General features: G+C 36.6%; 2 protein-coding genes across 3 annotated transcripts; one reads left to right on the forward strand and one right to left on the reverse strand.

The window, feature by feature from the left end:
* Positions 1–9,883: 9,883 nt before the first annotated feature.
* Positions 9,884–24,336, reverse strand: LOC121727608 (phenoloxidase 1-like). Of its 2 annotated transcripts, XM_042115531.1 has the most exons (12): positions 24,175–24,336; positions 23,508–23,706; positions 22,956–23,064; positions 21,683–21,803; positions 16,469–16,677; positions 16,091–16,343; positions 15,468–15,620; positions 14,009–14,143; positions 13,118–13,299; positions 11,939–12,081; positions 10,577–10,812; positions 9,884–10,213 (listed from the first exon to the last, which is right to left on the reverse strand). In XM_042115531.1, exons 1-12 carry the CDS (start codon positions 24,283–24,285, stop codon positions 9,986–9,988), a joined length of 2,079 nt encoding a protein of 692 aa, XP_041971465.1. In that variant the 5' UTR covers positions 24,286–24,336; the 3' UTR covers positions 9,884–9,985. The 2 variants fall into 2 exon arrangements, with proteins under 2 accessions (XP_041971465.1, XP_041971466.1); XM_042115532.1 differs by lacking the exons at positions 22,956–23,064; positions 23,508–23,706; positions 24,175–24,336 and adding an exon at positions 22,162–22,194 and having other exon boundaries at positions 21,683–21,858.
* Positions 20,322–21,684, forward strand: LOC121727609 (2-(3-amino-3-carboxypropyl)histidine synthase subunit 1). The gene is made up of 2 exons (XM_042115533.1): positions 20,322–20,588; positions 20,671–21,684. The coding sequence occupies exons 1-2, from the start codon at positions 20,351–20,353 to the stop codon at positions 21,675–21,677; spliced, it is 1,245 nt and encodes a 414-aa protein (XP_041971467.1). The 5' UTR covers positions 20,322–20,350; the 3' UTR covers positions 21,678–21,684.
* Positions 24,337–26,213: the final 1,877 nt, after the last annotated feature.

Genomic DNA, 26,213 nt, shown 5'->3' on the forward strand with positions numbered 1-26,213 from the left:
GGGAGCCCCCCTTAAATATTAATTTTATTTTGTTTTTAGTATTTGTTGTTACAGCGGCAACAGATATACATAATCTGTGAAAATGTCAACTCTCTAGCTATTACCATTCTTGAGTTACAGCCTGGAGACAGACAGACAGACATACAGACAGACGGATAGACGGAAAGACAACGAAGTCTTAGTAATAGGGTCCCGTTTTTACCCTTTGGGTACGTTAGTACGTACGTTCAAAGAATAGTCATAGTCTTAGCATTTCTTTGCAAATATTTAATTAATAAGAGTGTTTCATTAATTATAATAATAATAATTAGTTACTTAACTATCAATCTATTTCAAGTTTACAAACTTGAAACAGATTGATTAGGAATTTTAGGATAATTAGTATATATTATGTCATATCTCTTATAATATATTTTTTTTATGCTAACAACTTCGGTTTACGGTTAGTTAAAGACAAAAATATTACTGCGAAAAATAAACGGCTATACCAAACATCTTCGCGTCATCAATAGCGCGATGCAGGTGCCCAACAGTGACATCTCTTTTCGATTAGAGTGCATTAACAAGTATATGAAACTGTTCGTGCTAGCTATACCGCGATGTAGACGACCAGCAGCGACATTTATTATTATCAAAAGGAAAAAATAGCAAAAAATCACGTTTGTTGTATGAGAGCCCCCCGAAATATTAAATTAATTTTGTTTTTAGTATTTATTGCTATAGCGGCAACAGAAATACATAATCGATGAAAATTTCAACTCTTTGGCTTCTACTGTTCTTGAGATACATCCTAGAGACAGATAGACAGACAGGCAGACGGATAGACGGACAGCGGACAGACATCGAAGTCTCAGTAACAGGGTCACTACCCCTTGGGTACGGAAACTTAAAAATAAGGTGAAAGTTTATAATTTACATTATGATAGTCGGTAAGTCACGACGGCCGTCGCTAGATGCATGAGTTGGTACGACTAATATTATATATTCTGTGGCATGAGATACATCCAAGATAGACAGACAGACAGACGGATAGCGGACAGACAATGAAGTCTAGTAATAGGGTGCCGTTTTTACCCTCTGGGTACGGAAACCTAAAAGAAATACTTACACAAAAAAAATATGGCCAAGTGCGAGTCGGACTCGCGCACGAAGGGTCCCGTACTGTTATATAGCGAAAGTAGGGGAAAAAAATTGTGTTTTTGTATGGGAGCCCCCCTTATTTATTTTATTTCAATTTTATTATCAACGTATTTATATAATTGAGGATTTTGTGAAAATTTCAAGTGTCTCAAATGTTGCCATTATGAATTACGAGCCGAAAAGGCCAAAAAAATTACGTTTGTTGTATGGGGGTCCTCCTTAAATATTTACTTTATATTATTTTTAGTATTATACACAATCGGTGAAAATTTCAGAAGTCTAGCTATAGCGGTTCTTGAGTTACAGCCTGGAGACAGACAGACGGACAGACATCGAAGTCTCAGTGATATAATCAGTCCCGTTTTTACCCTTTGAGTACGGAACCTTAAAAATGAACTAAAAGAAAAAACAACGTAAACCAGCTTATGAGCTTACAAAAAGAAATGAAATCCCATCAAAAACATTTTCATACTTATAACTAGACAGCGCACCCAAAAAAAATGTTTTCCTAAAATGAGTTCTATTACTTTAGCAATACGGTAGGTATTTCCCTCTAAGCGGTAGCTTGAAAAAAGCGGTCCGAGCTAGAGCGTTCCCGCTGGTAGTGTGTCCTTGTCTGACTTCTTGCCAGCTCACATAATTATTTCTTTTGATAGAAATGTTAGAAAATGAAATACTTTTCTTTTTAATAATTTGCCAATACGAACGTTTCGTAAACTTATTAAACGAAGTTGTACAGTGTTATCCTACTATCCTACTCCTACTAATATTGTAAAGGCGCAAGTTTGTTTGGATGTATGGATGTTTGTTACTCTTTAACGCAAAAACTACTGAACGGATTTTAATGAAACTTTACAATAATATAGCTTATAAGTTATACATCAGAATAACACATTAGGCTACAATTTTAACCGACTTTCAAAATGGGAGAGGTGTTATGTTGGTTTTCTTATGTTCATCCAGTCCAGTCCAGTCCCGTCCAGTCCCCAGTCCACCTGTCGGCTGTCTCTATTTCATGTCATCCATATTAGTGTTGCCAGATCAGAGGATTTCCCCCTAGATTTAGGGGGTTTTCGACCAAGATAGAGGGAAAAAATATTTGGTGAATTTTTAAGGGGAAATTAAAAAAACACGTCAAATACAGTTTTTTTGCCATATATCACGTTCCGCGAGCCTGTGATTTAGAATTTATGTCGAAACTAATCTGTAACCAAAGTCTTCTGTAACCAAAAAGCAAGAAAATATGGCAAGCAAACAATGTGGAGGATGCAAAGTTACCATAAAGGACAAAAATTTTATGAAATGTAAAAACTGCCTATCGATTTATGATCTTCTTTGCGCTAATATTTCAACAAAGAAATTCAATCAATTGATTAAAGATCAAAGCATACATGACTGGTTGTGTCCTGCTTGCCGTAATAAGATGCCCAAAGCTGACAACCAAAATACACCGGTAAGGGGACATCTACCTCCTGAATCTTCCCCAGGTTCAAGTTCTAATAATATCACCACGCGTAAAAAGACAGTGGTTTCTTCAACTCCACCTAGAACCTCACCTACTTCTTCACCGGTACCGGATCTTACTGATGCAAAAGACTTACGGAAGATTGATCAAGACATCTCTAAATTAATTCGATCTGAAATTAAAGATGCACTGAAAGCTGAACTTCCCAAAATTTTAAAAACATCACTGAACTCTGAACTGTCGACTTTAAAGAACAAGATCTCCGAGCTAATCTCATATTCAATGAATTCGTCCACGAAAAATATGACGAAATAAATAAAATTCTTAAAGATAAAGACGAAGAACTGAAGATCCTTAGATCCCAAAACTCAAACCTCATTCAACAAGTTTCTTCCATGTCTTCGCGTTTATCTGCCATTGAACTACACAATCGCGAAGCAAACATAGAGATACATGGTATACCTGAATTCAAGTCCGAAAACTTACCTCAAGTGGTGCAGCAGATAGGAAAGGCGGTATCTCAAACAATACCAGATGAGGATATACATTCCTGTTTTCGAGTAGCGAAAATAAATCCCAATAGTGGTCGTCCGCGATCTGTGGTGGTCAAACTGCGATGTGCTCGCGTTCGTGACTCCCTTCTTGCTGCAACACAAAAATACAATAAAAACCACCAGGACAGGCTTAATACTGGCGCAATCGGTATTGGCGGAGAGAAAAAGAATATATACATATGCGAACATTTGACGCCAGAAAAAAAAGCTCTTCATGCAGCCACAAGGATTAAAGCTAAAGAACTCTCAATCCAGTTTGTGTGGGTTCGTAATGGGAACATTTTCATAAGAAAAAACGAACATTCTCCTGCAAAAGTAATAAATAGTATGGACCAACTAAAAGTTCTAAAAGATAAGATATAAAATCTTTAGCTCAGTTTATCTAGTGTGTCCGTGAACACCTACAGAAACATTGGTTCGTATGTATTATCAGAATATTCATGGAATGCGGACTAAGACAAATGATATTTTTAAAAATATTTTGCAAGAGAATTATGACCTTATCATATTGACTGAAACATGGCTTAATAGCAATATTTCTGACAGGGAGTTCATTGACGATAGGTATCGCGTATATCGTCGTGACCGTACTACCTCTGAATTTTACAATAAGTGCGATGGTGGTGGACTACTTATAGCTGTAAATAAAACTTTAAATAGTGTTCGTTTAATTAATAAGGAAAGCAAATGTGACGATTTATGGGTACAATTGAACCTTACAATTGGTAAACAATGTGTTAAAATTGGCATTTGTGTTGTTTATACGCTATGTTTGTCTTCTCCTCTTAAACAGAAAGAGTTAGATACGTTCATTAATAATAGTATCGATGTCGTTAATGTTCTTGATGATGTCATAATCATAGGTTATTTTAACATGAGCTTCATCGACTGGCAATTGAGAGATGATGATATGAATCTTACTCCTTGCAATTATAACAACAAGACAGGTTATTTATTAACTGATTTTCTTTCATTAACGGGACTTAATCAAAAAAATAGTACACTGAAAAAGGATGGCAAGATTCTTGATCTAGTACTAACAAATGTTCCATATCAAGTAAATGAAGCTCTCTATAGTATAGGTAAGATAGACCCGTATCATCCTCCTCTCGAAATAGAAACTCAATGGAATATGACTGCTCCACGGCAAGAGAAGTCACAACGATCTGATTTTAACTTCTTTCGAGCTGACTACCCTAGCATACTTAAAGCATTGAATGACTTAGATTGGCATGATGCCTTTCTCCACTGTGGGAATGTTGACGAAATGGTTTCTTTCTTTTACTCTGAACTTAATGCTATCATTGAGAAACATGTACCTAAACGAAAGCCTAGGAAATCTAAGTATCCAGTTTGGTTTACCAAAGACTTGATTATGTTATTAAAAGAAAAGGATAAAATTAGACATAACATGCGAAAATTTGGTAATCCCCGTGATAGACTAGAATTTGAACTGTTACGAAAACGTTGCAATAAATTATTATTAACTTGCCATAGAAATTACATACAAACTGTCGAATGTAGTATCAAATCTAATCCTAAAGCTTTCTGGGCATTTATAAAAAATAAAAAAATTCTAACAACTTACCTTCCATCTATACTATAATATTATAATTCTGCAGAGTTTGTTTGTTTGTTTGTTTGAACGCGCTAATCTCAGGAACTACTGGTCCGATTTGAAAAATTCTTTGACTGTTGGCTATTTTTTGCGGAAAAATGTACGGTTGCATGAAATTCCTAAATTACGCAAGCAAAGCCGCGCGAAACATCTATATATAATAAAATCGTAGGAAAGTCAATTCTGTACATTGAATATTTTTGTACAATAAATAATACTTTGGATGTGTTCTACTATGCTAACGCGGACGAAGTCGCGGGCAACAGCTAGTTATGTATAAGGACGATGCAACAGTGACAGACGATTCAAGCGTCGCAAATTTGTTCGCCTCTCAGTTTAAATCTGTATACTGTAATAACTTACCTAGATTCACAACTCCCGAACTTTCCTCACCTAAAACGAAATACTCCAGTATACTGTCTCGATTAGTTTTATCTGAGTCTGAGGTAAATAAAATTTTAAAATCCATAGACCCAAATAAAGGAGTAGGACCAGATGACATACCACCGCTGTTCATCAAAAGGTGTGCAAAAATGTTGTCACTTCCACTCATGGTCATATTTAACAAATCTTTGGAAACTGGAAACTCGGGTCTGCGATATCCTGACGAATCATTGCAAAAATTTAATTAATACCTACCAACATGGGTTCCAAAAGAAAAAGTCAGTGATTACCAACCTAGTAGAATATTTGACACCAATTTTCGAGGCGATTGATGACAAGAACGAAGTCGACGCTGTTTATACCGATTTTGCTAGTGCGTTTGATTTAGTCGATCATGGATTACTGTGTTGCAAGTTGGAAAAGCAATATGGCATTCGGGGTAGTCTACTCGACTGGTTCGTTTCTTACCTGGGCGGGAGAGAACAAACGGTAGTGGTAAACGGACACGAATCACTAAAATATTTTGCAACACCCGGTGTTCCTCAAGGTTCGCATCTGGGACCAATATTGTTTTTATTGTTTATCAACGATATTACATCATGTATACACCACTGCCGCTGTTCTTTGTTTGCCGATGATATGAAGATTTCGAGAATCATTAAATCTTCATCCGATTCCCTGTTACTTCAATCAGATCTTGACCGTATCCACCAGTGGTGACTTAACAACAAAATGGAACTGAATGCTTCCAAATGCCGCCACATTAAATTTACAAAGAAAAAAAAAGTCTTATCGACTCACTTTCATATTAATAAGTGTCCAATTACTCAAACATCGGAAATTCGCGACTTAGGGATATTAATTGACTCCAAACTAACCTTTGGACCTAATTTTTATTACATGATAAAGAAAGCATCAAAGACGTTAGGGTTTGTCAAGCGTAACTCAAAAGACTTCAGGCGCACCGACACTAGGATTCTATTGTATAATAACTTCGTACGTAGCATATTAGAATTTGGAAGCATCATTTGGAACCCCTGTTATCAGAGTAGACAGAATTATAGAGTATACCGACTTAGAACTGATGTTGAAATTTTTAAATTTGACGTATTATGACGAAAATCGTCGCTAGGGTTGTTAAATTCAACCTACGAATTTAAAACTATGACATATTCGCTGGACGTGTTCCTCTTTGGTAGTATTGTTGTTTGTGTTTTGGCACATGCGATTAAAATTGTCAGAATCCAATTTTGAAATCTTTATTTTAAATATTTAAAAATAAATTAATAAATTATATCAGCCAGCGCGAGGCACATTACGTTCATAATGCTAGTGAAACCCTACGAATTTGACAGATATTGAAACCTGTCCGTCTCTTTGCAGTCGAACTACTGGTAGTTATGTCTATTGTGCTGTTATAAAGTCCATTCCCAACGTATTGAATCAATTCAGAGATCTTTTACGAGACACTTGGCATATGTCACCCCGCAGACAAACAATAAATTGCCATACAACGAGAGACTTTCGGTTTTCAAAATTGACAAGTTATCAGATCGCAGACGAATGCTTGATCTGGTATTCCTAAAAGATCTTATCACAGGTTCCACCCCTTGCCAGGAACTGTTAGAAACTATAGGATTAGTAGTACCTAGACCCAATACCAGGATAAGGCAGAGACCTTTCTTTAATATTCCCAGGCATAAAACGAATGTCGGCAAGAACGCTCCTTTATTAAGAATGATCAATTTCTATAACATCTGGCATAAAACATAATATGATTTAGACATCTTTCATGATCGCTCCACATCCTTTAAGAAAAAAATATTATGCTCATAAATTATTATTATTTATTATCATATTGTTTTGTTATAATTTGACATTTTTATAGAAGTAAGTAATTAATTAAATAATATTGTATTTTTTAAAATCGTCTATTGTATTAGTAATTGAAAATTGACATGTTAATCCTAATTATAATACTATGGTGGACATTATTAATATTTTTCAATTTTTATCATATTGTTTTGTTATAATTTGACATTTTTATAGAATTAAGTAATTAATTAAATAATATTGTATTTTTTTTTTAAATCGTCTAAGTATTGTATTAGTAAGTAATTGAAAATTGACATGTTAATCCTAATTATAATACTATGGTGGACATTATTAATATTTTGCAATTTTTATAAGTAATTTAATAATATTTTCTGACATTATCCAAAATTTCTTGTAATTTTCATTATTGACATTGAATAATTGATTTTTATTAACTTTTCTAGTTGTTAAGTCTTTACCAAATGTTGCATCGTGTTTTAATATTAATGTTGTGCATGTCTCTAATTGATGTGAATGCTGTAAATGGACCTTAGTAATATTTATTTTTATTGAATATTATAAGAAAAAATAAATTCTAGGGGATATCTGTGGGAAAATCAAATTAGTTCAGACCTGGGTACACTACGTCCACAGAGTACTTTATTATAGGTAATATATAGGAACCTACGAATATATAGGAGACCTTCTGGCAACACTGATTTGACATCTACAAATTTAAACTAAGTAGTAATCTATCATCTATGCAGGGTTGCCAGATTGGGGGTTTTTTTCGCAATTCTGGGGAAAATTTTGACTCTAGGCGAAAATTTGGGGAAACAGTATTTTTGGGGAAATGTTTGGGGAAAATAAATACACTATGGGGATTTTTTGGGGTTAGCACTTCTAAAAAACACAACAAACAATTAATGAAACGAACGTGCTTTTCATTCGATTAAAATCCTGGCAAATATGCAAGAATTCAGAGCCATAAAAAAAATTAGCTAGTCTATGACTGATTCTGTCTTGTCTGTGACTGTCTGTCTCTGGCTGGGTTTGTTGTTTGTTTTAGTTTGTTAGGTCGAGTGCGTAAAAGGCCTGACAGACGTACGAACTTAAATCACGCGGGTTTTAAGTTCGTGAACTTACTCGGCTCGCGTCGTCGGTGAGTGGTGACCCGTGACTCACGAGAATCGCTCACACTGGATTACCATGCCCCCAGGCTCGCGGCTTACGGCTCGCGGCTTACGGCTCGCGGCTCTTTGCTGACACACAGGCGATTAAGATCGTCAAGCCATAAGTCCACGTACTTACTCCACGTCTGTCACCCCCTTAAAAAAATTGTCTCTTTGGTCGAGCGAGCGACCCTATGTAATTGTGTATCTGTTTAACTGTCGAGTGATCGAAACTACTAAATCGAATATAAGTAGTTTCAATTTTATATTCGGGTTTTTTTTTTCTGTAACAAAGTGATTTGGGTTTTTTTTTTGAAAACGTATCATTTTGGGGAAATATAAAAATCAGTTTGGGGGAAATCGTAAAATTGCATCTGGCAACCCTGCATCTATGTATGACATCTAGGTACATATAACTAATCTGTGTATGACATATTCATTTTTCTGACCGGTGGGCTATGTGCCGTGTGCAACTTTCTTCAAGTTTCTTCGCAATTCGCTAATAAATTTCTATCACGAACAAGTGATGTTTGGGTAAGTTATTATTTAAATACGATATTACAAGTGAAAAATCTAATATTATAATGTTTATAATATTCAAATCGATCAGTCGATCTGTTGCCACGTGCTACTCTATAAATTGGTTAGAAATCCTTCCCACAAATATTTTAGATCTATTCATGCAATACAGATATTTCTCTGTTCAGTATTGTTAAAAAATGTACCTATAAGTACATTTAATTTTAACTCGTGAATTGGAAATTCCACTAGTCGGTACCTAAACCTATATTTCGCACGTGTTTGCCTAGCAGTGGTCAATCAACTTGTCACGAGTCAGTACACAGGTAGCCGTAAGCCGAAACTCGAAAGTAAATACCCGATAAGATTGGTTTACTTAGGCGATAAGTAGGTACACATAACACAATGTTCATTTCTTGTAAGTAAATACTTAATATTTACAAACTGTCGAAATTTTGATCTACTTACCTACTGTACTTATTGTATGTAGGTAAGTACCAGTTTTATTACCTATTGAGTATTTCTTTACTTTACAATGATGATAAACAACACGAGCCGAAATGTGTTTTAATTGATAAACACGTGATATTTAATGATAGGTCTGAGAAATTCATTTTATCAAAATATTGAAATTCAGTTCTACTGCAAGTTATTCATGATTTATTTTATCTTTTTCAGAATGTCTGTGTGCCTGAGGTAGAACGGTGTAAGTATAGGTAAGCATTGTCCAAAAATTATGGTTGGTCAGAACTTATATCAATACACCTACTTTAAAGATATGTAAAACTCCAAATGATGATAAGAAAACACGAGCCAATAATGTGTATTTTTGATAACAACATGATTTGTAATGATAGGTCTGAGAATCTGATATTTTTTTACCAATAAATGTGTCACATTTATCACATAATAATGAATCCATTTTTGTTGCAGGTACCTAAATGTGTGTTTATAAAGATATTGTTACTATAAATTGTTAACATAATATTATGTCCATACATATTTTTACATTACTTACTTACATAATTTTTTCTAGGATAAATTTTAAAGTGATAGTCCTTGTATCAAAACTTTGTGAAATTATAATTGATGATTAATAATTATTCAAAACATTATTTAAACAAATCCTATTGAGTCCTTTGGAATAACTTAAGAATGTAGTTTGTATTTTATATGGTAGTTTATATGAATAAAAGATTTTGTGAATACTTGGTTTTTTATTACTTAAAATTAATGGGTCACAATAAAATATAAGCTTAGTCACTATAAATTTGTACAATAATTTACACCACCTTTCATGATTATATTTTACATTTGATTAATTTTGAGCATTACGTGGGTTTGGCTCTACAGTGTTTTGCAAACGGATGGTAACATCAACTAGAGCCATGTTTGGCAAGATGAAGTCTTGAATGCTGTTGACGCTTCTCGAGGGACGGTCGAACGGGTAGCCCATGCTGCGCTTGTCAGGGTACAGCTTATCCTTCAGCCCACAGAAGCTGTAAGCTTCCACACAATTTGTGTTTGATCCTTCAGCCTGATCTACCTATAAACAAAATAACACGTATTTTATATTATTTGAGAAACCACAAGCTATGTTATATATTTTTACACTTACTGACAACAAATTATTACCATTTAACTATTCAAAATTATTATCAACAAAACATTTTAATTGAATACTTGTGATTTGATTTTGATTTGATTTGCATCAATGCAGATAATATTTTATTACAACTGGACAGAAACAAGTAGGTACAGCCTGTTTTGATATAGAGAATGACTTCAACTGCCCAGTACATTACATAATGCCCAGGACGTTAGGTAGCATTTAGGTTAGGCGATGTAGGTATATTAAGTCACATTGAATCATAATGGATTTATCAGATTCAGTTAAAAAAAAACTTACTTTGTCCAATTCGTAGTTGGACAACATGACAAACAGTTCATACTCCATGCCGGCCTCGGTGCCTTTCGGCACGAGCATATGCTGGGGCCAGCCGCAGCCGCAGTAGTTGAAGCTGGAGAGGTCGGCGCGGCGCGGGTCGTTGCCCTGCACCGACAGGTCGCGGAACGTCTGCTCGAATGGTATGGTCACCGACGACTGAGTCGACATGCGTGTAATGGTGTTTTGACCAGCGTTCACTGAAAGAAAAAAGTTAAAAAACTTTAACTCTGCATACCATAATAATATTTATTCGGAAGGTGGCAAAAATCGACTGCATAATATCTGATAATATTATGCGAAAATTCGGCTAGATTGCTAGAAAATTTTTCAATAAAGCTGTCTTTAAATACTGTGCAGGTTGTCTTTTGCATTGTCAAAATGAAAACTTAATAGGGAACATGCAAATATTTTAATGAACATTTTGCTATTAAAATGTTAAAAAAATATAAAAGAAGGGCCACTGCAAGGTTAATATTTTATAAAATATAGTTTTTTTTCGCAACTTGAAACGGAACGAATTTCAAAATATCAATCAGCGTTCAGTGACGTCACACATGCTACCCGCGTTCCATTATGATTCCTTGTTCATTGGTTTCATTTAGCGTTAAAAACGATCAAAGCGCTCAAAATGCCTCTTATTTTGAGCGTTTGATCGTTTTTAACGCTAAATGGAATGCGGGAAGAACAGTTCTAGTGACGTCATACAGACTATAGATGCATTTTGGCGCGAAAATTTAAATTGCGATTTAAACCGCATTTTTTGCAGTAAATTCCAGTGTTTGTATTTTTTAATATACTTTGGTCTATTCTACATGGAGTTCTATAAAATAAACACAAAAATAAAAATATCGCATCTTCCCTATTACATGTCTGCGGATGCCTGAGGAGTGAGGTGCACCGTGCAAGCCTAATATTATTATTTATTATGTTCAAGAGAAGTATGTTAATCTAAATCTAAACTAATATTATAATTGGGAAGAGTTTTTTTGTTTGTTTTAACGCGCTAATCTCAGGAACTACTGGTCCGATTTGAAAAATTCTTTCAGTGCTAGATAGCCTACTTATCGAGAAAGGCTATAGGCTATATTTTATCACGCTAAGACTAATAGGAGCAAAGAAGTAGAGGAAAGTGTGGAAAAAACGGGGGAAAATTATTTGAAAGGGCGTTCAAATAATTGAACGTACTGGAGCCCTTTTATGTTATTTCTTTTCTTTTTTTTTTCTTTTTTTGCGAAAAAATAAACGGATTCCGTGACATTCCTAAACTACGCGGGTGAAGCCGCGCGGAACATCTAGTGAAATATGAATTAATTGGATTATTACATGGTACGGCGAATTTGTCCATTTCAATGAACATCTTGCGTTGATCGGAGAGGATCCAGGGTAGCTTTCTCTCATCGTACTTCGGCGACATGAAGATGCGAACCGTGGCGCGCCGAGCCGAGCCAGTGTTGTTCACGTTAATTCTGCAAAATATTAATTTATGTTTATAACAATTATTAATTTATGTTTTGAGTTTACCGGAGGCCCAATCCCCTACCCTATTCCCTTTCCTACCCTCCCCTATTCCCTTCCCCTCCCTACCCTCCCCTATTACCCTATTCCCTCTTAAAAGGCCGGCAACGCACATGCAGCTCTTCTGATGCTGCGAGTGTCCATGGGCGACGGAAGTTGCTTTCCATCAGGTGACCCGTTTGCTCGTATTTCATAAAAAAAAAAAAAAAAACTACTTATACAATTACCAGTTGCGATGAAGAATAGTAATATTTCCCTGCGCGAAAGTCCAGACGACTTCTAGTAAATTATAGGTGTGGTTTGATAAGCAAGGTTAGTAAAAAGTAAATGAGAAGGTATAAGCAAGTAGGCACTTGCTTATACCAAACCATCTCATTTATTTGCCTAACTGCCTAATAGGTCTGGAGATACTGACACAAAATTCTTGGTCATTTGTACCAGTGTGGCGGTTTTACAGGGGTATAATTACGTAAAGGCAAAAAGGAAAATGATGGTCATAGCGCTCGCACTGGCAGCCCAAACGTGTGGGCGTTAATCCAACGTGTCGGATAAATAACGAGTGTCGAACGATTTGTTCCACAAAAATGCTTGTATTTTCAGATAGTCGAAAAAAAATAAGTAGGCGAAAGCGTAATGCCATACATATTAAAATTAACGTATTCGCGTCGGTATGGCGGGCTGTAAGCCGCACCCGACAAGTATGGCATTACGCTTTCGCCTACTTATTTTTTTCCATTTTTTTGGAACAAATCGTTCGACACTCGTTATTTATCCGACACGTTCGATTAACGCCCACGCGTTTGAGCTGCCAGTGAGAGCGCTATGACCATCATTTTCCTTTTTGCCTTTAATAATAATAATAATAATTAACCAACCAAGAATTTTGTGTCAGTATCTCCAGGCCTATAAGTAAAGACTAAAGTGACCAATAAATGTCTAGAAGTATGGACCAGCGGCTGTCTTTATCTTAATTAATATTTAACTCACACGTATCTGAACGGCCTGTGGTTGAGGTGAGTGAAGCGCACGTAGACGGGGCCGCGGTTGGAGAAGTCCAGGCCACGTGACATGTCAATGTCGCTGGTCATCCAGAACGTGTTGAGGGTGTTGACCTCGCCCGTCGAGCTCTCCACCGACGCCGACGTCACTTGCACGCCGGGGTTCTCAAGCTACGATAATGTACTATCATAGAAGTTGATTCATACGCAGATGGCGGACCTGCGTAGTATGGTCGAATTATGTCAATCTCAACCGACAGATCACGACTAACGGCCGTTCCCAATATTTGATATATCTCTGGGTTTGCCCTAATAGAGATAGGAGTAGCTCACATTAGACTTAAAATATATGTCTCTAATGTCTAATGTGAGCTATTCCTATCTCTAGTAGGGCCAAACCAGAGATAGATCAAATATTGGGAACCGCCGTTACAGTACTCCCAAATTAATAATGCGCTTGGAAATCTTCGCTAATTGTCGTAATCAAAAAAACATCCGAATCTATGAAACTTGCATTTTGCACCTTGTTCAAAATGAATATAAGTAAATATCATTTAGCCGGTGGCTGTCCGCTGTCGCTAACTCACCGGGAAGCCATCGCGGCGTTACCATGGTCTTGGATCCAAGCAACGTCAGGCGCCTCTACGTCGCTGCAAGAGCTTAACTTTTTCTTAAAGTAGTAGTTTAAGTTTAAAACAGCGCTTGCAGCGACCTCTTCCGACGCTCGGGAAATACGATCGTTGCCGAAAAATTACGAAAATTTCTATGCGCATTATCACTTTGGGAGCACTGTACATTGAATTGACATAATCCAACCAAATCATGTAGGTCCGTCAAGCTTTTCATATAAATGTCGCAGCCAACTGATGAACATAGGTACCTCAGAGCGCGTGTAAGGACGGACGTTGCTGGACTCTTTAAACTTCTGGAAGAGGTCGTCGATGAAAGAATGCCAGCGGTAGAAGAATGGGTCCCTCATGGTGGTTGCTTCGTCAGCCATCACACTGAAGTTTTCCTTAAACATGAATTAACTACTTTGATTCTCGGAAAACATATGACAAGATATTCAGTGATGTAACTTTAATACCCTATCATCACGTTAATAATAAAACATTGTATGTACCTAATACCTATTAAAAAAAATCTGACCTCACAGCCTCTTGGGCCTTTTGGGTCGGGGGCCCGTGGCATTTTGCCAGCCCTGCCACTTTTTTACTCATAATTCATAAACTTTATAATAATTAGTATTTTTTATTTTATTTATTTAGGGTGGGTTGCACCAACTTACTTTAACTATGTATAACAGTAACTAACTACAATGCAAAATGTCAAATCTTTGGTTAAAGTTATGGAGTGTAGATGGAGGAGAACTATCTCTGTATGTAAAAAGTGTCCGCTGAAATGCGTTAAATTAGGGTGGCGTTACAGTAGCAACAGGGTAAATTTTAAATCATTTAGCAGCTTTTATTTCAGCTTTTTTAGGTTATATTTTTCAAAATATATTGGTATTAACCCAGTAATTCTGTGACTCGGCTATTCGGCTAACTTCAATTTATATTTTGTCACCAACGGCTACATTAATTCTAATTCATTCCATACTAGCTAGCTAGCGCCACTCTTGGAGGATTTTTCAACTATTATTTACTGAGTACTGGACACTTTTTCAAATATCCCCCATATATTTAACCATAACCTTGAGCTCGACAAGAATTTAATTGAACGTGGCGAAAAAAGGAACTAACACTGTCATCATACAAAAACGCCATTTTTGACAGTTCTCCTTTACCAGCAGCGCCCCCGCATACGTTAATTAAAACTTTGTCGGACCAGCTGTCATCTGTCAAATTCTGTGGTCAAAGTTAAAGTTAGCCATAACTGTAACCATAACTTTGACCATAACTTTAACTTTATCCACGCCTCTGGTGCAACTCACCCTAAAAATATTTAATCCGTAATAATATCACGTGATCGCAAACAGCCATTACAGAGTGCAAGTGTGACGTCACGATCTCCAAAACATTGTGTGTGACAGTAAAATTTCGATGTCAAACCCATAGAAAAGATTTTTGTTGTTTGGAGGACCGTGACGTCATAGCGATGTCATGATGAACTTTAGCGTTTTAGCGGGAAATTTTAAAACAAAATTTAATAAGTGTTTTTTTTTTAATTTAATGAGTGTATTAATTTTTTATATAAACTGTATATTTTTAGGCGTAACAAATGTACATCTGTAAAATAAATATATTTCCTAAAAATAGTCTACACCCCTATTCTGTTGTAAGTAAAATTGAAAATTTAATAAAAAAATATGTACATAATTGAAAATTGAAAATGATTACCAGGTATTTGTGTGTGGGATCGTGGATGTAACCGGCGAAGGTGTGTCCGTTGTTGTGGAGGGCTCCATACAGATCCGGGTTGGGAGACAGGATGCTGGCCTCCATCATGTTACCCAACGTGTCGATGTCCAGAGCTTGCGTCGATCCATCAGCCTGCAAAAAATAAAAACTTGAGAGGTGTTATGGGACACCCGGATGGAACGAAGTTATAAAAAACGCCATCTATTAACGCCCAGGAATACTAACAACGACACTTTTGTGAAATTGTAATAAAATTTATTTAAACGTCCGGTAGATATCGCACAGGAATACTAGTACCACTCAATATACTTATCTACGCCATCTGCCCCTACTTCGCAGGTACTAAAAACAAATGTCGAGGTCAAATGTCGTTTCGTCTAGCCTCATAAATTATATTTAAAAAGATAGAACCCACCCTTAGTTACTTTGATTCCCTGAAAAATAGATGTTGCCTTTTTTGGATCTTATAATATAAACTATAAACTAGGAATACTTATGTAGGTATGATGACATTTTTGAGGCACACCAACTACACCAGTGCAGTGTGCCGCGGCACACCCTTTGCGGAACACTGACATAAGCGACAGTAATATTGGTCACACCTTTCTAACTAGTCCCGTAGCGATAGCCTCTTCGACGTTCTTCCTCCAGCGAGTCATGTCCGCGACGGTGACATGTAGCTCGTCGGCGTCTCTGTGAATGTCCTGCCATTGCATGTTGGCCTGCCGCGGCGGCCAGCCCCGGGAAGTCGTCAGACTGTCCAGCTTGGGGAAGTACGCCTCCGTGATGGGCTCCGACCAGTTGCTGAACTTCTTCACGCGAGCCAGCGCGTTGTTGAGACGTTCGCCGTTGTACCTGAAAATGGCCCATAGAACTTATCTCTGAAGTAGTCTTTACTGCTACGTACATCTCATATTATACTTCTAACTACTGAAGAAGCGTGCTGGACTTGATTAAAAGCTATCAAGCGATTTGCGTACCTGGCGATTATCTGTTGGTGCATATAAAAGAATAGCTCTCCGCGACGATCTTTCGCGACAATTTGCAATTCTCTAGCTGAGAAAGGATACACCAAATGCCAGTGCCAATGATGGAGATTCACTCCGATATCCTCTCTAAAGTAGGCCAATCTATGTTCTATATCCAAGTCGGTGGCGGTATAATCTCTTGGAATGATGATGGGTGTGCGCTGTAACAATAATTATTATAATTAATAATATAAGAAGATTGAATATTATAACTTATTACTTATACCAGGGGGGTGTCACTCCGCCGTTCCGACTTCCGCCGCCGAGCTACAAGTACCTACAATCTACATACATCATGGAATTAATATGTACTACCGTAGTACATATTAATTCCATGACATACAGAGACTCCCCGACGTCGCGTCGGGGAGATTCAATGGTTGCCGCGAACTGACTCGTGGTGCACGCGCGCGCATTGTCATATTTTAATTGGCAAAATTTATCAAAAAAAAAATACTGCATTGCAGCCGATTGTTGGGACAATGAAAAAAATAGCAAATTTATAGTTTTATACTTATATCTACTGTTATGGTACCTATGACTGAAACTATGACAATAATAATATTATTAAATATACACACAAATATTTTATAATATAATAAATATACTTACTTATTTAAAATATGTGGTAGGTGGTAGCTGTATATACATTATACATAATAATATACCTACATCAAAAGAAAATCAGTGTCGTGCCTGTGTAAACTGATTTATATGTTCGGTATTCATTTACCTAATAGGTAGGTATAACAGTTTCCGTATGTATACCTTGCGTGGTATTTATACTTATTTGATTTTGACAACCCTATTTTCGGAATATCTGACAAGGACCTTGTCAGATATAAAGTCTACCTTCGCGCGGCGCCAGAGAGCTCAATGTCGGCTGCTCGCGTGCGGTCCGTTGTTAATAATACTTATGTAGGCACATAAAACGGCGGCATTTGTGAACATTAAAGCAGTGAGACTTCTGTACTTGTCTTTATTGTATTATCTATTCTGTGCTTAAACCCTTAAAGTGTTACCTACATAACTACATAGAAACTGTAGGTGGAAATAATTTTACAATAGATGTTCATGGACATACAAATTAAAAAAAAAACAATGGCGTTGTCAAAATGATCTACAGTTCCTTAATGATACAGTTCGACAAGGCTTTATTTGAACGTGGGTGACATTGACGAAGGCGCTGCTGGTAAAGGAAAACTGTCAAACACATGTCAAAAATGACGTTTTTCTATGATAGAAGCGTTTAGTTCCTTTTCTCGCCACGTTCAAATAAAGCCTTGGCCTTTGTCGAACTGTAAGAGCGTTTTCACACGAGACACGACACGACACGACAAAATGCGGTGACGATTCCGGGCGCCATACATTTCTATGTATCGTTTTCACACGGCACCGCACGACACACGATTTTGAGACGACAATCCGCTATGTCGTCGCGTTTTTTGTCTACAGATAATATATAAATAAATTCTATATTGAAAAACGGTTAAATAAATAATAAATCATAATCTAACAGCCTGCCAACTTTATTAACTGCATAGCGGTTTTCTGGCGAGCATTACGCCGCCATAATATTACATTTACATCAATACCTAGTATTACAATAATATATTTAAGGTAATAAACGCAAATGACGCAGATTCTCGAGGGCAAATCAGAATTTTTATAAGCTAGGTGTTTATAAAGAATAAAAAATTAATAATTTTTAGCTGTAAGAATATTGTATTGCAAAATTCGTTTTATTATTTTTATTTTTTATAGATGAAAGTACTAGATAATATACTTAGTAAGGACGTTAACATGATCCAGGTGGGGGGCAGCTGCCCCCCCCCCTCGGTACGCCCATGGTCAAGGTAACAGCTAAATTTTAACTTAATTTTAAGTTATTAATTGCATGTAAACAAAAAATTTTGTAGCAAGTAGCAAGTTCAAATTTAGTTAAGCAAGTATAAAGTCATTTAAGTTAAAATTTTGTTGACTACTTATCTACTTAATACGTGTAAACCAGCCATAAGTGAATACGGTGTCGTCGCAGAAATCGTCGCTCGTGTGAAAACGTTCAAACGACAGCCTGCGTGACGTCTGTTGTGCAGTTCTTAAATCGTGTCGTGTCGTGTCTTGTGGGAAATCGTCCTAAGTAGGTACTTGAGATTTGCCGGGAATGTGAAAGAGTGATGTTGTTTTTTGTATTATTTTCCTAAAATTGTGTTAACTGGGTTTTTAATGTGTAATATTGGTAGGATATTAACCATTAGATATTCGTTATCGTGCACAAGTGTAGAAAAGTGATGCGTCATGCAATATCCAGAAACGTGCAATTTTTTATTCTTTCCAAAACTCCATCGAAAATTTCAGTAAAGCGTCTACCACTTTACTGAATCGACCGACTTGACTTCTTGACTGTATTGACTTTTACTAAGTCCGCACTAGTTACCTACACTTAATCACTAATTAAGTGTAGGTAACTACAGTTCTAATCACTTTACTACGCAGCCGGCTAATCACTTGCACTAGTCAGTCGCTGTCCACACTTACTTTCTCCTAATAACTAATTACCTGCCCTAATAACTTACTACTAATGAAAGGGAATACGGGCCTTTAGACTTTGACTAGACTTTAGACCTGACAATATAGAAAAACGATGCTGAAAATTATTGTATTAAAGAATATTGTTTTCCCGCCATAATATACTCGACAAGTTGGCCATGGTTAAATACGGTAGCCGAAGTGCCATAATAAGAAAAAAAAATCTACTTGTCAATGTCATTATTATCACTACTATTTCCGTTCCGTTACACGTATTATAAACGTTATGCCGGCTGTACACTCTCGCCGAGACACAGCGAGGCGGCCCGAGTGCGAGAGTGTAAATGGGTGCGCTCGCCTCGTCTCGTCTGTCTCAGACCCTCTCGGTCCGGTGTCGGTATTTTGTGCCCGAGACAAAGGGTCTCGCGAGGAAAGCGAGCGCATTACTGTACACTCTCGCGTTTTTCACTACTAGTCGCGCCGCTAGACAGTGCAGAACAGAAAAATAACAGTAATAAACGTCATTATCAGTCATTATCTGTGAGAAATAAAATAAAATATGATTATAGATCTTTGGATTACAATGATATCTTTCGATGCATAGAGAAAAATAATGATCCATCTTCTCTGAGTTCATAACTGCGATTGAACTAAGCGAGAATGTACATGATCGCACTCGGGCAAGGGGTTCTCGCACGAGACTCTCGCCCGAGAGCTCTCGGCGAGAGTGTACAGCCGACATTAAAATAATTATAAAAAGAGCCAAGTTCTATATAGTTTGTGGAGCCAAGATGCTGTAATAGTATGCTATTACAGCGTCTTGGCTCTTTTTATAATTATGTGAATGCCAATAAATTGGTGAATAATATTTACTTTCTAAATTAATCTCTTTTTGGTCATGACGCTCCCTTTGCCTGTAACCTGTCCCGACCGGGACGAATTAAAAAAAATCTTTTTGGTCATATCTTACAGTTTGATAAATATAAAATTAATTATATAAAACCATTTTTATATTGAATATTGATTGCAAGAATCTTATATTGACGATTCTGTAAGTACCACAGAATAGTAAATACAAATTATTCTGTAGGTACTGTCAAGTGTCAACACTCAACAGTCAAAGTCTCGTTATAGATTAATAGATCTACAATATATACTAGTAATCTGTGATTATAGATCTGCATTCTGCGTACAACGAAACGCATGTTTTGCGAAAAGTCACGTAGGCCATTCGATTTTTAACGCGCGTGTTTTTCATATTTTTATTTTATTTTCCTTAATAGTTAATTTAAAAAATGTGTTAAAATGGAAGACTTGAATAATAGCAATGTTGTTGTTGTACGGGCAAAACCCGAAGGCCAGAGGAAGACGTTCAAACCTCAAATACGTTCTGTAAATAAAGTTCCTGATGAGTTACTAAATGATCCTCTACTAAATAGAGCCTGTGAAACATTACCAGGGAATTACAATTTTGAAATACACAAAACAATATGGAGAATACGTTCCCTTGGCTCAAAAAGGGTGGCTTTGCAAATGCCTGAAGGTAATATAATATTATTGAACAATCTGTGATAGTTCTTTTTACATATTTAGCAGTTTTCTTTATTTATAATAATTATTTTTAGGCCTCACAATGTTTGCAACAACAATATGCGATATTATCGAAGCCTTTACTGGAGCAGACACGGTTATAATGGGAGACGTCACTTATGGGGCTTGTTGCATAGACGACTTCACCGCAGTCGCTCTAGGAGTTGACTTGCTAGTACACTATGGACATTCCTGCCTCATACCAATCGATCAAACTAGTAATATTAAAGTGCTCTATATATTTGTAGATATAAAAATAGACCCATCTCATTTTATTGAAACTGTAAAATTGAATTTTCCTAAGAAAACGCATTTAGCTATAGTTAGTACAATACAATTTGTTACCACAGTACATTCTGTTGCAAAAGCTTTGAGAAATGAAGACTATATTGTAACAATTCCACAATGTAAGCCCTTGTCTCCGGGTGAAATACTTGGTTGTACAGCTCCAAAAATTAACTCAGATGTTTTGGTTTACTTGGGTGATGGAAGATTTCATTTGGAGTCTATAATGATTGCTAACCCAACTGTACCTGCATACAAATATGATCCCTATGAAAAAAAGTTTACTTCAGAATTATATGAACATGAACTAATGAAATCAAATAGAAGTAAACAAATAGAGATTGCAAAAGATGCAAGTACATTCGGGCTAATTCTTGGAACTTTAGGCAGACAAGGCAGCACTAAAGTGTTAGACAACATCGAGAAACAAGTCAGCTGTGTAGAAAAAGATTATGTGAAAATATTACTATCAGAAATTTTTCCTAGCAAATTATCTCTTTTTGGTCTTGATGCCTTTGTGCAGATAGCATGTCCGAGACTATCCATAGACTGGGGAACATCATTCCCTAAGCCTCTTCTGACTCCTTATGAGCTGTCAGTTTCTCTAGCTAATGCTGAGTGGCTTAGGAGTGATGGGACATATCCAATGGATTTTTATTCAAATGACAGTTTAGGTCCCTGGACTCCTAACTACAAGCCTCTGTTATGTTCAGGAGGTGACAAGAAATGTGATAATTGTTGTAAGGATAAAAAGTGACTTACTGGTGCTCCTTGTGCTGCCACTGCTGCAGTCTCTCGGGCTTGACCGAATACCTTTGAGTCCATAAATTTGGAAGGGAATGTCTCAGCAAAGTTTTGTATCTTAACATTTTTTGTATCTGGCCTGCAAAAAGTTTACATTTGTAACTGCTGTTTATGAGCTGTTTTTGAAGTGAAAACTTCTTTAGCGGCGTTGAGCACTTTTGTGGGATGGGTAAAAACTGTGAAAGTGCGTCAGATTCTTGTGCTGATCGAAAAACCGTAAGATGGTTGGAGAGTAGTGTTGTGAAAAATCGATTTTTATGAAAATCGATTTTTAAAAATCGATTTTCATAAAAAATGGGTTAAAAATAATAATGCACAACGTTAATAATCAAGTTTTCACTTCTGCCGGCACTCCCGGAGTGCAACCCGTCTTTTTTTTAGTTTATTTATTAAATGGGTTTTGTCGGTGACCGACTATGAGCTGTATTTTGAAGAACATATTTTATTAGCTAATTTTCATTAGGTGTGTAACAATTTTTATATAATTTTATTTTATTAATTGTAGCAAGTAGCATGGTGTTGTGGACTTGTGGCAAATGAACAAAGTTGTTATTAATTATTATACCACTGAAACACATTGAACATCACATTAAAATATGGTTACACTATATCCATTCAGAGATTTTGCCTTCCAACTATCTATCTACACTTTTTATCTAGTATTACAGAACAATCCTTCTGTTGTCATAAAGGACCTACAATAGGTAAATACCTCTGATGTCCTGTATAAAAAAATATATAACTTGTAAGATAAACTCCTCTAACATAATAGGTATGATGACAAGGTCAAAGATTAGCGAATTTTGTTAATAAAATAAAGAAATCACTGTGAAAAATAAGTGTTCCCAAAATTACAGCTCGATAGCATTTTTATTTTTTTTGTTATGCGCCTTCAAAGTTAGATAATCAAGTCGATTTTTTTTTCAATTAAATTTCTTAATATTTGTATATCAATCGATAACTTATGCAATTAAAAGCAACTTTTGTTATGAAACCACTTTCATAAACGCAATATGATATACCTATCGAACAAAGTTGTCACCCATATTGCACTAGTACTAAGTCTACATGCTTCATGGATCATCGGTTTTGTTTGGCTATTTCTGTATCTATTCGGCCTGCCCTGCCTGCCCTGCCAGTTCTAGATGCCGAAAACGCTATAAGAGTAATATTTATATTTTGCTGGCAAAAGTAACTTTTCAATAAATCTGTTGTATATTGCTATTCTTACCTGTGCATGAGGGCCACAGAGTAGCAGTAGTTGAATAACTGTGGGTTGAGATTAATTCGTGAGTACACACAAGTTGACAGTAATTCTTGCAGTTGATTTGCAGGAACGGCTGCAATAAAGATTTTAATATTTATGAATACATTTTTTGTTATACTTAAGTAATATGAATAATCTTTTTGTAATTTTACAAACATTTTTTTTAATTTCCCTACAAGTATTTATATTGAGGCACATTTTAACTATTATTACCAAATATTGACTTGGAAAACAGTCAAAGTTACTATGTTAAATAGTCGAATTGAAACGACAAAAATAATAATATAATTATTGTTGTGAGCGCAGAGAGCGAACCTTGCTAGATCTGTGGTTATTATTTATTTATTTAAAGTTCAAATACGATCTTGTAACTCCTCTGTGATTGAATTTTGATCTTTTTAACCGACTTTTAAAAGGAGGAGCTTTCTCAATTTGACTGATGTTATTAATAATTAACATTCTTTTTTATCAAAACAGCACTAAGCTCTAATAGCTCAAGAGTCAAGGGGGACTTACACATTAGTTCGCTGATGACTTCATCAGCCATAGCCTGATGTTTTGGGATGAAGATTGAGAACTCTGCATCATGTGGAAGTTGTCTAGCTTTCTCGAATTTTGGTATCCTCTTCAGGTCGGCAAGGGGAATGACTTTGTTTGCCGAATCATTGGCATATCTGTTGTTTATTTCTATACCATTGCTTTGATATTCGGGACTCTGTAAAATAATATCCGAATATTTAGAACTTTTCACGGTGCAGAAGCTATCAACCGTCCGCGTCATTAGTAAACATTTGAAAATTTTGAAGATTTATCTGCAAAAATGTACATGTAACCTAAATATAACATTATTATTAGCGTAATTAAAACAAATCTAATGGGGGCTCCCATACAACTTTTTTTTGGCTTTATGGCTCGCGCGCTCGTTATCAGTGATGGAAACAGGTAGAAACTTGAAATTTTCAAAAATGTCTTAATTATATGTATACTTTAATACTTACCTACTTAATTAAAAATAATACTTACTTATTAAAATAAAATAAAAATTTGAGGGGGGCTCCCATACAAAAAGCACAATTTTTAGCCTATTTTTGCTCTAATACGGTACCTACGGAACCCTTCGTGCGTGAGTCCGACTCGCACTTGTAGGATTCGAAACATCGACCATAACATAAAGAAAACTTACCAATAGTTTTGAGTCTAGTTGGAACACCGTATTGTCGTCTCCTTTAGGCGACACCATAGGCTCGTTCGGCCTATCGAACAGCAACTCGAATCCCTCGAGTACGTCAGACATCTTTTCGTATTGAGTGTTAACTGCTGAAATATTGTACTAAGAGGCCAAGGCCTACTAGTACCGAAAGGAGCTCGAAGTCCCTATTTATATATATTTTTTAGTAAGTACCGCGTGCAGCGTTCGTTGCGCCCGAATGTTCCAAACCACCAACTGATAAAGTTTTGGTGGCGGAAAAAACGACACCGATAGGTTCCTGGCATATGGCATTTGATTACAAGTTCATCAAAATATTTTACTTTGTATGTTTTCTATTTTGCTAAAATAGTTCAGCAGAGGTTCCCAAACTTATTTTATCTACTGTCCACTTTGAGAACAAAATATTAAGTTTTAGCGCCCCCATTGTTTGAATTTAAAAAGGCATTCAGATTAAATAAATCAGCCCCCAAGCCTCTACAGTCTACACAATGCACCAATTTTTTTTCTGGGTATCACACCCTTTAGAGTTTAGACCTTCAGTGCCCACAAGGGGGCGTTATCGCCCACTTTGGGAAACGCTGAAGTATGAAGAGACTGTTGAGAACTTTGATGATTTGAGGTAGACAGTCATAAATATGTTTATTATACATGTAAGTATATGGAAAGAAAGTATTCAGTACGAGGGCTGCTATTTATGTATCCGGAACTGGCCACTTACAAGAACAATATTTAAAAAGTAATTACAACATTTGAAAATAGAACTCTTTGGTTGAAGAATACATTTTGTTTCATGTGACTGTCAATTATTTTTCCATTGTGGCGTCATTTTGAAAATTGCGTGTCTTCATTTGCCATGGATTTAACGCGTGAACGTTTTCGTGCAATGATTTACTACGATTTTCGGCGTGGGCTAAATCAACAACAGTGCTTTATTCAACTCACCGCAACTTTTGGAGATGAAGCACCATCAAAAACCACTGTTTATCACTGGTACAGTGAGTTTAATCGTGGGCGGTCTATGCTCACGGATGAAAATAAAGAAGGTCGCCCAAAAACAGCTGTTGTCCCACAAAATATAGATGCTGTGCGGGAACTAATAATGCGTGATCGTCATGTTACATATCGCGAGATAGAGGCGTCCTTAGTATAGTTGCAAAACTTCTGAAAAATTCCGAATTATTCCGGAATACTTCTGGGAAAGTTTCTTTAAATTTGAATTATTCAAAATGAATTTAATAAAAAAAATTGAATTTTTATTTATGCTGAAAAATCGTATTTTGCATCAATCATCGATCGCCGCCGCGCATAGAGCGTCGCCCGCCGGCCGCTATCACCGCTTCGCACGCGCCGACTGCCACGGCGAAATATTCGACGGAAACATTCGAATGCGGGGTACGAATCTTTCCGCGGGGTGAGGGAAAACTTCTCCGGGGAGCATCTCCCTTCCGCGCCGCCGTCGCCCGCTCGCACGACTCGCTCGCCCGTACGAGCGGGCGACGGCGGTGCGGAAGGGAGATGCTCCCCGGAGAAGTTTTCCCTCACCCCGCGGAAAGATTCGTACCCCGCATTCGAATGTTTCCGTCGAATATTTCGCCGGAATAATTCAATGGAAATATACGTGTTTGTTTGTGGTTTGTGGTGGTTGAGTGAATTATTTGTTCAGTGGCACATTACGTACTTAAGTAAAATATAAATTGTTTATCTATACCTACTTCTAGGTTTAATATTATAAATGCGAAAGTGCGTCTGTTTGCCTGTCTGTCTGTTACCTCTTCACGCTCGAACCGCTGAACCGATTTGGCTGAAAATTGACATGGAAATACTTTGAGTTCCGAGAAAGGACATAGGATAGTTTTTATCCCGGAAAAATGTACGGTTCCGGCGCGATAAACGAATTTTGGCGCAACGGAGTTGCGGGCGTCATCTAGTTTTATCATAAATTAGTAATGGCCAATGGGACTGATTAATCTATACTTACCTACTTATTACTTACTTATATCCATACTAATATA

This window comes from Aricia agestis, chromosome 6 (assembly GCF_905147365.1).
Source record: "Aricia agestis chromosome 6, ilAriAges1.1, whole genome shotgun sequence".
Lineage (NCBI taxonomy): Eukaryota > Metazoa > Arthropoda > Insecta > Lepidoptera > Lycaenidae > Aricia > Aricia agestis.